This window comes from Monodelphis domestica, chromosome 2, assembly GCF_027887165.1.
Source record: "Monodelphis domestica isolate mMonDom1 chromosome 2, mMonDom1.pri, whole genome shotgun sequence".
Taxonomy (NCBI): Eukaryota; Metazoa; Chordata; class Mammalia; order Didelphimorphia; family Didelphidae; genus Monodelphis; species Monodelphis domestica.
In genome coordinates this window covers 34,323,916-34,336,150 of record NC_077228.1, presented here as the reverse complement: position 1 = coordinate 34,336,150, position 12,235 = coordinate 34,323,916, and the positions used below count along the sequence as shown (strand labels likewise).

At 48.1% G+C, this 12,235-nt stretch overlaps 1 protein-coding gene across 7 annotated transcripts in view; it reads left to right on the top strand.

Annotated features, from left to right (window-relative positions):
* The window catches only part of SZT2 (SZT2 subunit of KICSTOR complex), a 75,548-nt gene that overhangs the window by 765 nt on the left and 62,548 nt on the right, over nt 1-12,235 (top strand). For all 7 annotated transcript variants that reach the window (XR_008916057.1, XM_056815303.1, XM_056815301.1 and 4 more), the window contains exons 4-11: nt 111-281; nt 4,846-4,977; nt 5,274-5,412; nt 5,718-5,824; nt 6,163-6,373; nt 6,460-6,630; nt 6,822-7,056; nt 8,109-8,238. Coding sequence is in view for 6 of the 7 variants with exons in the window: in XM_056815303.1 (XP_056671281.1) it covers nt 111-281; nt 4,846-4,977; nt 5,274-5,412; nt 5,718-5,824; nt 6,163-6,373; nt 6,460-6,630; nt 6,822-7,056; nt 8,109-8,238 (1,296 nt within the window). In the remaining variant the exon portion in view is untranslated. The remainder of the gene's footprint in view (nt 1-110; nt 282-4,845; nt 4,978-5,273; nt 5,413-5,717; nt 5,825-6,162; nt 6,374-6,459; nt 6,631-6,821; nt 7,057-8,108; nt 8,239-12,235) is intronic.

Sequence of the window (12,235 nt, the reverse complement as noted above, 5' to 3'; positions counted from 1 at the left end):
AGACTGTCATCCCCCTCCCTCCACTCTGGGACTGTCGGGACCCCCTTTCCCTTTGAGGAGTCTGTCACCCTCTCTCTCATTTTCTCTGATCTCTTTCCCCTCCTCCCCAGGATGACTCCACTGGGGAAATTCTCTTTGATGAAGTGTTCAGGGCTCTTTCCCGATGCCTGGAGGGGCTGCTACGGCCCTTCCAAGTCCCCGGTTCCTCCATCACTTTCCAGCCAGAGATCTATGTCACCATCCAGGCATATTCCTCCATCATTGGTCTACAGTCCCACCAGGTATGGATGGAAGGGCCCCTCAAGACTATCCACTCCTCCACCCCACCCCACCCCTTGGCACCATAGTTTAGCTGCTGAGAGTCTGAGGTGGGATGTGAACCTAGATTTTCCTGACTGAGTCCATGGAGCACTTAAGCATGGGGGTTTTAGCACTTTTGTAGTCCCCTAAGCCCAAGTGCAGAATGAGCTTAGCTGGGTGACCTTGGCAGCTACCTCATTCTCTCAAGCCCCACGGCTTTGCCTTTAAATGTGGTTAAGAACAAGGCAGACTTCAAAGAGTGGTTGTGAGAGCACATGAACTGACATGGTTCCAGCCCCTTTCTAACATTAAAGCACCAGATTCTAAATTCTGCGTTTTAAAAGCTTGTTATCATGTTTTGTTTTCTGCCTGAGCTTGCGTGGTCATGCCTCCCTACCCCATGCCTCAACTTCACACCCATTTTGTTATGCCAATCTCCTTACTGTACCATGGAATCTCGTGCCCCCCTGCCGCTTCCCAAATTAGGGAATCTGAGAATTCAAGAGGCCTCAGAAGCATCAGAGCCAACCCAGATATGAATAAGATTTCCTTCAGCCTTCTGGACAAGTTGCTGTCCAGTGAGGAGAGGAGAGCCTGCCCTATCAAGCATTTATTAATTTATTAAGCACTACTGGGGGCCAGGTTCTTTGTGCATGCAGGGAGAGCAGGAGTAGTTCATGAACACAGTGAGGAGAGTTGGGATGTTCCAAAAGACAGAGGTCAGAAAGAAGAGCATTCTCAGTGTAAGTCAAAGACTGAGCAAAGGCATGGAGATGGGAGATAGACAATGAATTCTTGTGTATGGGCATCATGTGGAGTTAATCTTGAGAAAACATTAACTGAAACCAGTTTGTGAAGGACTCTAAATGCCAAATAGGAGTTTGATTTTGTCAAGAGCCATCAGGGATATCCAACGGGGAAAGGTCTCCCATTGTGGGGATTCTGGGATACAGTAAGGAGAACAGGCATGAAGGTGGAATTGAAGTTAAACAAGAGAGTAACAGGCAATTGAGGAGTATTGCTTTGGCTACTGTGAGGAAGGTGAATGAGAAAAGGAGAGACTGAAGACAGGAAGGAAAGAGGAGGCTGTTAGAATACAGGGTTTGTTTTGTGAAGGTAGATAAGGGAACACATGTGAGGAGTGCAAGGGGAGAATTAACATGACTTGGTCATATATAGGGAAGAGGGAGAATGGGGAGTTGAGGAAGACTGAGGTTATGACTGTTTTGGAAGAGGAGAGTTGACCTGGGTGAGATAGGCAAGTAGGGAAGAATGGTTGTTAGTAGTGGTGGCCTAGATAATGTTTGAGAGGCCTGTAGAATGTCCAGGTAAAGATAGGGGACTGGAGCCCAAAAGAGATGGAGCTTTTGAGGCTCATTGGTGTAGAAATGAGAGGGAAATCCAGGGGGGCTGATGAAGTCACCAGGGACAGAATGTAGGGAGTGAAGAGGACTTGGTCCAGGGTGAAACCTGGAGGAAGATGCTGCCATGGAGACTGAGCAGAAGGGATCAGACAGAAATGGGGGAAGAGGACCTACTCAGGGTTTAAAGTAGCCAAGATGTTGGATTTGGCCATTAGGAGGTCATTGTTGACCTTGGCAAGCCACTTCAGCTGAGGAGTCTGGCCAGGTACCAAGTGTAAGGTCTTCTGGACATCAAGTGAAATTCTACTCCTGGAAATTTTGCTCCTGTTTTTGCCTTTTGGGGGCCAAGTAGAGTAATTCTCCTGACTTGCTTTAGGGTAAATGTACCCCTGATTCTTTCTAAACCAAGGGGAATAAGTCCTGCCTTGATCTCTTTCCTCCTTGTTACAGCCTTCCTCAGATATGGTGCCCAGTCCTGAATGCTAGCTGTGAACCTCCCTTCTTAGCTCAGACTAACTTTGATTTAGCTTCAGGTGCTTCCGTTGTGAACTGACAACCCACCAGGACCCCCAGATCTTTTTCATTCACACTGTTTAACTGCTTTTTCCTGTGCTTCCCTTCTGCAGTTTTAAAAAAAGATGAGCAAGATTTTGTCCCCGCTGATGCTATGTGGGTGTGGGTGTCCTGGTTGTTGAAGGGCTGCTGTCCAGCTTGTGGAGGATGGACTTGAACTGTTTGACCCTTAAGGACATATTTAGGGGCTCAATGTCAGGACAAACTCACCATAAGAACTGTTCCCCAGTGCAAAAGGCTGCCTCAGCAGGGGTGAGCTCCCCTTCCTTAGAGGTCTGCAAGCAGAGGTTTGTCTGGCCACTGGACAGGAGTGTGGTGGGCTGCTGAGGTTCCTGCCATCTCCAATTCTTGCATTCTCTTGTGACTTTGCCACATTCTTTGTTCACTGCCCCTGCTTCTGTCTTACATGGTATGTTTAAAAATCTTATTTGCTGGATAAGCTCCCTGTGAAGCCATATTGCTTCTTCAAACAGACACTTTTCTCTATTCATTCTCTTTGTTTTTTTTCCTGTGTATTTCAGAATTTTGTTCTTTTGATTCTTATAGGCTGACTTCCTTTATTAAATTTTCTCTTTGAACAGGATTCACTTAAAATCTAGGAGCATATCAGACAATTTCTGATCTTCTCTTCCTTTTCTGGCACAGATCCAAGTGGCCATTCACTACAATTTGCTTGTCACTAGATCTAACTAGAAGAAAGCTAAGGCCCAGATTGGGACAATGACATATTTAAGGTCACATAAGTGGGAGGAAGTAGCATTTGTATTCCTTTACTCATCCTCAGGTCCTCTGACTCCAAACACATAGATTGGGTGAGAGTCAGACTCAGGATCTGTTTCCCCAGGTAGTGATTCCTTTGCCTTCTAGGTGATGAGAACTTCTGGGCTAGGCCTATATTTGTTTCCTCTCTCTGTCCTGGCAGTCCGTTGTCCCCTCCTGTGACCAGATTGCTGCTACCTGGCCCTGTTCTTCACCCAGATACTCTCTACCAGTGTCTTCTCTGCCTCTGAGCTTTCCTCACATATATGATGATCATCTGAGTTCTTGACTCCACCCATATCCTCTGTCCCCAAGCTACACTGTAGTCATGGGCATCACCTGCACTCCCCCTCCTCCCCCCAAACTGCTGTCCAGCAAAAGACATTCTAGGACATTGTGCTTTCTCTGCCCTTATTCTTGCATTTCTGTGTTGCTGTCTCAAGGGCCATGCATGCCAGGGTTGGGGCTGGCTCAATGGTTTCTGCCTTGGACTTTCTTTGGCTCACTCACCATCTTCTTAATGATAGCTGCTTTGTTTGCTTGAAAGACAGAGATGACCCATTTTCTCTCTACACGTTCCTTTTCAAGGAAAGACACTGGCCTCTTGCCAGGAGCTATAGCTTGTGAATTGAAATCCTTTTCTGGGCCACCATCTTGTTAATCAGCTGCTCATTTCCCAAACCTGCTTTTTCCTTCTGAATCCCTTGCCTATGTTCAAAGTAATCACTTATCACACGTTTACTAAGTACCTATTGCATTCCAGGCACTGAGGACACCAAGACCTAGTTCCATAGTCCTTGTTCTCTTTGGTGCTCAGGGAGTAATGGTGAGACATATCTGTATCAAAGTAGATGCAAAATCAATCCCAGTCTCTTCAGAGAGTTGAAGTTTCATGGACAGCCCTCGTTATCTTCTCCTTTGTATGTCCAAAGGCTTGTTGTATTTGTTGCCAAGTTCAGAATAAAGGATGGTTTATTTTCTACATACATAACTGTGTGACAAACGTGACTTTTATTGTTTTGTTATTGTTATTTCCGGAAATACAAAATACAAGGGACCAAGAGGGAGGTCTTAGGGCAGGCCTCAAGCCCAAGGACCCAGAGTATGGTATACTACGAGAGTGACTGTGATTTCTGAGACAGATCAAGTGATTTCGTGATTTAGGAGTGGAGTGCTCTCTTGAGACTCATGTTGGGAAGGAGGAACTCCAGGTGTTATGGTCCTTTTTCGCCCATGGGGAAACTGAGGCTTAGAGAGGTGAAGACATTTGCATATGGCCTCTTCAGAACCATCTGATGTTAGTAAATGTCTGGAAGGAAATTCTAGCACAGCCTCTGAACATTCCCTCTAATCCCTAGAGAGAGAATACAAGTTTTTATATAATGATGTGCCAGGCACTACTTGTGCTGCATGTTTTAAAAATATTAACTTGTTTGATCCTCACAACACCCGTAGGAGATAAGGGCTGTTACGATCCTATGAGGAACCTGAGGCAAACAGGGTAAGGGACATAGCCAGGAATCATGTAAGATCAGATTTGAACCCATGTCTTCTTTGCTTAAGGTCCAGTTGCTTCTTCTTTGCAGCCCTGGAGGGCATTCTGACCTCATTTGGGATACATTTCAATAAGGACATGGATGAACTGGAGAGAGTCTAGTGAAAGGCAGCCAGTATGGGGAAGGATCTAGATCCTAGGAGGATGGTGGGTGGAACTGGACATGGTTAGTGAAGATTTCCAGGGGACATCAGAGCTGTTTTCAAGGGGAAGATTCATTCAGTTGAGAAAGGATGAGCCTTGTTTTGAGGTCCTGAGATACTGGGATTCTATAGCCCCTTCCCTCCCTCCCAGGTATTGGTTCAGGGCTATCTCTTGGAACCATCTCGCCGAGAAGCCTTCTTACAGCAGGTGTATGCCCAACTCTGTGTCTTCGAGAACAAGGTGGCTGCTACCCTTCAGCAACAGTATGAGCCCCGGAGCCAGGTATGTGGGCTGAGGCTGGCCACCTTGGTGCCCCAGGGGCATAATTGAGACATGGGCTCCTGAGGCCAACTCAAACATGTGAACACAGTCTGGGCCCCCAGGGTAAGTCTAAACACTTCTGTACCCTCTGGGTACAGGCTGGGCACCTCTGCACCCTTGGGGCATGATGTCAGTCTGCTAGTGGTAGTGAGAAGACTGGAGAGGGGGCTTGATTGGTTAGGACTGAGCCATCAGGTCGGGCTATTGTTTATATAAGAAAGGAACAGTAAAATTGTGTCTTGGTGGCTTGGGCTTAGGTAGAGGCATCCCTTTTGGGCCAAGACCGGCCCCCAAGCTCAGCAGCAGTCTCCATGGTGACAGCCGATGTTGGCCTCATCAGTATGATCCGTCAAGGCATCCTAGCTCTGCAGCTCCTGCCTTCTAACTCCAGTGCTGGTTAGTGGAATTCAGGGGACGAATGGGATGAGATGGGAAGGCAGAGGAGGGGAGCACAGGTCCTCCCAGAACAGGGGCACCAGAGGAAGTGTCTGTGTACCCAGGGGACACAGCCTGGGTACCTGAAGGGCAATAAAGGCTTGTTGGTCAGGATCGGTGGACCTGCTCTGAGGCTCTGGGGGTCTGGTGAAGGGGGAGTCTCAGAAGCTGAGCTTGGCTTGAAGGCTGACCTACTACATCTTAAGAAGGTGAGAGGTTGGCCTGGCCACTTGAGGAGGCCTGCCTGACTACTGCCTCTCACCCAGGCATCATTGTGATCACGGATGGGGTGACCAGTGTCCCAGATGTTGCCGTGTGTGAGACACTGCTGAACCAGCTCCGCAGTAGCACGGTTGCGTGTTCCTTTGTGCAGGTATATCATTTAGGAGGCTGGTGAGGTAGGTGGAGGTGCCCCAGGCTTGTGGGTCTGGGAGTGACTTGACCTGAAGTGCATTTTCAGGGCCCCCCTCAGTGCTCCTGGCCTCTCTTATCTAGTCCCCTACCCAGGACATCAGCTCAATCCCCAATGTCTCTTGTAAGTGGCTTCCAGCCTCAGAATCACTGCCTCACAAAGCCTCCTATTCCATATGTGGGGACTGAGAGAGCTCTTCCATGTGCAGCATGGAAAAAGCCTCCTTATGGCCTCTCCCCTCAGACTCCTTATCCCGAAACCTGCCCCCCTCCCCCAGCCTAACCCCTGCCTCTCCCTAGGTGGGGGGCGTGTACTCTTATGACTGCAGCTTTGGTCACGTGCCTAATGTGGAGCTAATGAAATTCATGGCCATGGCGACTTTTGGTTCCTACCTCTCCACGTGTCCTGAGCCTGAGCCTGGCAACCTGGGATTGACTGTCTACCACCGGGCATTTCTCTTGTACTCTTTCCTGCGCAGTGGGGAGGCCTTGAATCCCGAGTATTACTGTGGTAAGGAGGGGATGGACAAGACTGAGGGAAGGACTGACTCAAGGGAGCCCCATCACCCCTGATTCCTTGTCCTTCCTCTTCCCCAGGTTCCCAGCACCGGCTGTTTAATGAACATCTGGTATCAGCCAGCAGTAACCCTGCCCTGGCACTGCGGCGGAAAAAGCACGCTGAGAAGGAGGTGCCCGCTGACCTGGTCAGCACTGTGTCTGTACGACTGAGGGAAGGCTACAGTGTCCGTGAGGTCAGCTTGGCCAAAGGTGGGAGTCCTGCTAGCTCTCCTGTGTCTGCTAGTCATCCTATCCAGGAGAGGAGTGGGTTAGGGGAGGACTCCGGATCTGAATTGGACCATGCTATAGAGCTCAGCATAAAGAGGGCCTGAGTGGGTGGGTGGGAGGGAGTTTCTGAACCCTTCCCTTCTGACTGCTCCTCTGACTCCCCTCCCACAAAGGGGGCTCCCACTTGGAGGTAAAGCTGGTGCTCCTCTGGAAACACAACATGAGGATCGAGTATGTGGCCTTGGCCCCCTGGCCCCTGGAGAGCTCAGGGCCTCGGGGGACATGGGTGGAGGTGACCATGGAGGGAGGCTATGATATCCTGCATGATGTTTCCTGTGCCCTGCGGCAGCCTATCCGCTCCCTCTATCGAACTCATGTCATCCGCCGCTTCTGGAACACTTTGCAGAGGTGAGTTCTTTTGGGGTTCCATGAGACCCTCCCTAAAGTAACCCTGGCCAGCCCTTGATCTGATCTCCCATCTTACAATTCCTCTGACCATCCCCCTCATCTGGAATGCAGTCAGGAAACATTTGTTAAGTGCCAACTGTGTGCCAGGTACTGCAGCAAAGGTCAGATCCTGCCCCCAGGAGCTCACAGTTTAACAGGGGAGACAACATGCAAATAACTGTCCAAACAAGACCTAGACAGGATATGTAGAAAATAGTCAACAGAAGGAAGGCACTAGAATTAAGGGGATCAGGAGAGGCTTTCTGTAGAAGGTGGGACTTCAGCTGAGACTTGAAGTAAGCCAGGGTAGTCAAGAGGTGGAGATGAGGAGGGAGAGCAGTCCAGACAGTCCAGCTACAGTGCCTGGAGTTAGCACACGGAGGGTCTTGTTTGAAGAACAAGGTGGTTAATGTCCTCCACATCACAGATCATGAGTTGTTTTGGACATATTGAGATTAAGATGTCTCCTGGACAGCCATTTGGAGATGCCTGGAGATGCCTGAAAGGCAGTTGGAGATGAGAGATTGCCAGTAAGGCCCCTATGGTTAGAGAGCAAGATCTGAAGGAGGATGTAGCAAAGGAGCCTGTGGAGGTAGATAGGAGGAGACCCAGGAGAGAGTATATTCAGAAAACCCAGAGAGAAGGGCCGACCAAGGAGGATAGAGTAATCAGCAGTGTCAAAGGCTGTGGAGAAGTCAAGGAGAATGAAGATGGAGAAGAAAAGGCCGCTGCCATTGTGAATTAAATCATCAGTGATATCTTTGGAAGGAGCAAAGTAACTTTAGGGCCTGCCTGGGGTCAGCTCTGCAAAAGAAGTCAGGGTTAGTTTTCTAGGGTAGAGAGACTAGGAGTGTCAGGGTGAGATCAGGGCAGTACTTAGGCTGTTTCCTGAGCCTCTTCTCCCTCTGGGGCCACATCTAGCCAGCTACCATATCTGCTGTGTTGATGCCTTGGATATGACCTATTGTTTGGGGGAGAGATATGGGCTCATTCTGTTGCCTTTTCTATTGTAGCATTAACCAGACAGACCAGATGCTGGCACACCTCCAAGCTTTCTCCTCTGTCCCAGAGCATTTCACACTTCCTGACAGCACCAAAAGTGGAGTTCCCCTCTTCTATATCCCACCTGGCTCTACCACCCCAGTAAGTTGCCCTCACCACTCTTTGCCCTTTCTTGGGAGGCCTCTTTGAGGTCTTCCCTAGGCCCAAGCCCTTAATGCTTCCTCTAAACCTTCAGGACCTTAGGAAATGTCCTCAGGTCCCTCACTCTAAGTCTTAATCCTTCTCCAAGGCTGACATATGTTTCTCACTGGATCTAGACCTAAGGAAAACTCCTTGTTCTGAGTTATGTGCTTTTGAAAATGAAGAAGAAACTGACCAAGGGGGAGCTTTAAAGATGCCCATTTGTAGAGCATGGCCAGCTCAGAGTTGTCTGAGAACTCAGCAAGATCCTTTTAAAATCCAAAATTTTGTTTGCAGGGTGGGCATACTTGGCTCATCCCAGGGAATGTGCAGGTTATGGTTTTAACAGCCATGGCCAACCCCTCCCTCCCTGGCTTCCAAATGCAAGCCAACTTCAAGGTTGTTCTTATCCCCAAACTGCAGAAACCTACTGGGAGTATTAATGTAGTCTACATAAGATTGTATTTCTGGGAAAGAAAGTGATTTTGCTGAGAAATCAAAAACTAACAAACAGGCCTCCCATGGGAAGTTTACCTTAAGATCTACACTTGACTCCAAGATGACCAGAGAAGGCATGGGTGATGGTTTATCTTAAGGACTCCCAAAGCAGTTTTCAATTCAGTTCAATTCAGCAAATGCTTATTAACAGTCTGCAGTATAGCAGGTCCAGGGCTGAGTCCTAAGGACCCCAAGGCTAGACCAAGCCATTCCTTCTGCCAAGGAGCTCACATTCTGCTGGGGGTTATAGTTTATGAGTAGGTGAATCTATTATTGCTTCAGGAGGAAAGGATCAGGACAGAGTCCCTATAGGAGATAGCCCCTGTGAGGACCTTTAGGGAATGCTTAGGACTATCTGGTGGGAAGGAGGGTACAGCTAGAGTTACTACCCATATGGCAGCAGGGAGCAAGAAAGGAGGTAACAGGAACCAGCTGGATTGGAACCTTGCTGGGGAAGGTTTTTGGAGTCCCCAAGAAAGTGATGCCCAGTGTGCTTCCTGGACAGCTTAGATTTTTAAAACCTGTCTAGAAGATGGAAATGAGCTAGCCAGCACCAGTATGATGGTGTCCAAACTCAGGAAAGCTCATAGGGTTCTTGAGAAGGGGCAAAATACTGGTCAGGAGGACAGGACAGAGGGCCAGCCCACCTCCTAGTGTTTGGGCTGATGACAGGGCTAAGAAGACAGTTGGAGAGTACCCTCTACCTCTGCAAGAACTCTCTGCCTAGCAGTTGGGACGTCTGAAAGATTGTAGGTGGCAGCTTCTCAGGCCTGGGGGGAAGGGGGTAATGTTCCTGTTTTTACAATAAAGGAAAAGAAGAGATTTTGTCTTCTGCAGACATGAGGTGGGTTCAGTTTGTTAATCTCTAGATGGCATCCTTAGAGAGAGCATGGAGAAAAGAAGCCATCCTGGCCTCATGAGCAGGCCATCCTGGACACAAAGCTTCCTTGGATTTATTGAACTGGCTACATGACTGTTGAAGGTAGCTGTGGTGTGTAGCAAGACTCTTGGTACTGAGTCAGGTGACTTAATTGCAAGCCCTGAGCTTTGACCCTTCACCTGATGTTTGGGGGTGGGGTGGGGGCATGACAGTGGCATACATCTTAGAAGGTAGCCCAGGATGTGAAGTCAGGCATCCTCGAGGGACATGGATGCAGGCAGGGCCCATTGTGAACAGAGGGTGGCATTTAATGCATGGTTCCTTGTGGTGAGTTTCACATTTTTGTTAATGACTAGGAGAAATGTAGAGATGTACAACAGCTCATAGTGGCTGCAGTGAGCTCTTTTAGGAAAGGGGAGCTCTAATGTTGGGGAGTCAGAGTCCAAAAGGACCGACAGTTTGGAGCATTGGATGGAAGCTATAAAAACGAGGTTTAGGTATGAACAGAGAGCAGTTGTTTATCTGGGTGTCTGAGTGTGAGTTCAGTAGCCAAGAATGTCTGGGGCTGCAGTAGGGAGGCAAAGCTTCCTGGAGATGGTAGTTGTGTGACTCTGGCTCTCTGTGTAGCCATGGGCATCTCCACATAGGAAGGACGGTGACAACGAATGTCTGGAAGGTATTTTGTTTTCGATCTGTTAGCTAATGGATAACTGTAAGCATTCACATAGCACCTTTTTATGCATCATAGATGTTAGCTCGTTAGGTCCTCAAAACTACCCTGGGAGGTGGGTGCTGTTATTATCCTAATATAACAGATGAGGAAACTGAGAATAAAGGTGGTGAATTGACTTGCTCAGGGTCCCATAGCTAGTGAGCCTGATTCAGCCTTCATACTCAAGTCCTGCTGACTGTTGCACCGTCTTGCATCTGATGTGACTCACCAGCTGTCTTGAAATGATGAGGACTTGTCAGTAAGTGACCATTGCCTCCTAGAGTTTGTGTTGCAGGAGAGGAAATCTGGGCATAGGGACCCTAGACTTGGGGAAGGCAGTTTTCAAAGGCACCAGAGAAATAACAAATAGGATCCATGGAATCAAGTGCTTCAGGAAGAATGAGAGATGCTAAAGGAGCAAAGTCTGAAGGCAACAAAGGGAAATGATTCCAACAGGGAGAAAAAATGGGATTTGTCTAGGTTCTAACGAGGGTACTCTGATGGGAGCTCTCCCACTTAACCCATGGAGGATGATCATAACAGTGGGTGAATGAACGTTCACTATTTGCAAAATTCCTTAATAATATCAGAGTAAAAGTAGCATTAGGAGAAATGCTAGTTTGGAATAAGTTGAGTGAGGCTGGCAAGGTAAATGATGTCTGACCACTAGGGTTTATTCACCCTCTTTGGGAAAAGAGGGGGCTTAAGGAAGGGGGAAGGAAGGGCTTGGACAGCTATTGGGCTGATAAGACCATCACTAAGAGGAGAGCAGCAGCAAAGTGAGCTCTGAGCATCCAGAGACCTCAGAGCTGCCCTGGATGAATTCAGGGCCCCTGGCCCAAGGGAAAGACAGTCTGGGAGGACTGCAGAAGTGTAGATGAAAAAATGGCCCAGGTTTCAAAAAGGAAAGAGAAAAGATCTTGGAAACTATGGGACAGTGATCCTGCCCTTGAATCCTGGCAAAATTCTAGACTGGATTGTGAATTCTCTGGTTTGTGTCAATGTTGGGACAAATCATTCTCACAGGGGGTCAACTTGTTTCTTTCCTTGACCAGGTTACCAAAGGGAAGTCAGGGAACCATTCATGATCCAGTGCTAGGCATGTGAGCATTGATTAAGCTTGTTGTGGTGAAAATATCACCTTCAAAGATTGTTATAATATTAAGTTATGGTCGCCAAGGAATTAACTTATGAAATTCCTAAAATGAAACTCTCAAGTCAGAATGGAGTTTATGGTGGTTTAATCACAATGGGAGTAAGGAAACAGGATAGGGAGTAAAGGAGAGAGGAGGAAAGGGAAGAGGGTTAACTCAACCTTCTGGCCAAGCTAGAGGGAGATTAGCAGGCCTCCTCTCTCCTCCAGTTCCTAGCACGAACTGCCCCCTAGCTCTGTCTACAGGAAGTGAATGAATTCCAGAGGCTGTTCCCTACCTCACTTCCTATGCCTCACCAGTGCCAATGGTGGCTCAAGCTTGGCTTAGGACAGCCCAGTTGGGCAGTTAGTTATTTCTGATTTGTCATTGACTAGCACATGCCCGTGTAGTGTGGGTGTGCACAATTTTGGGTGCTAGACCAAGCAAGATGGAGATTTTAAAATTCACAAGCTCCTGTAGCAAAAAAGAAAGGGCTGCTAGATGGCTCAGTAGATAGAAAGCCAGGCTCAGAGATAGGAGGTCCTAGATTCAAATCTGTATTCAGACACTTGCTAGCTGTGTGACCCTGGGCAAGTCACTTAACCCCCATTGCCTAGTCCTTGCCCTTCTGTCTTTGAATTGTTTCTAAAACAGAAAATAAGGGTTAAAAAAAAGTGGGCAGCAGGGGACCTTATCTTTTTTTTTTTAACCTTTACTTCCTGTCTTAGAATTAAT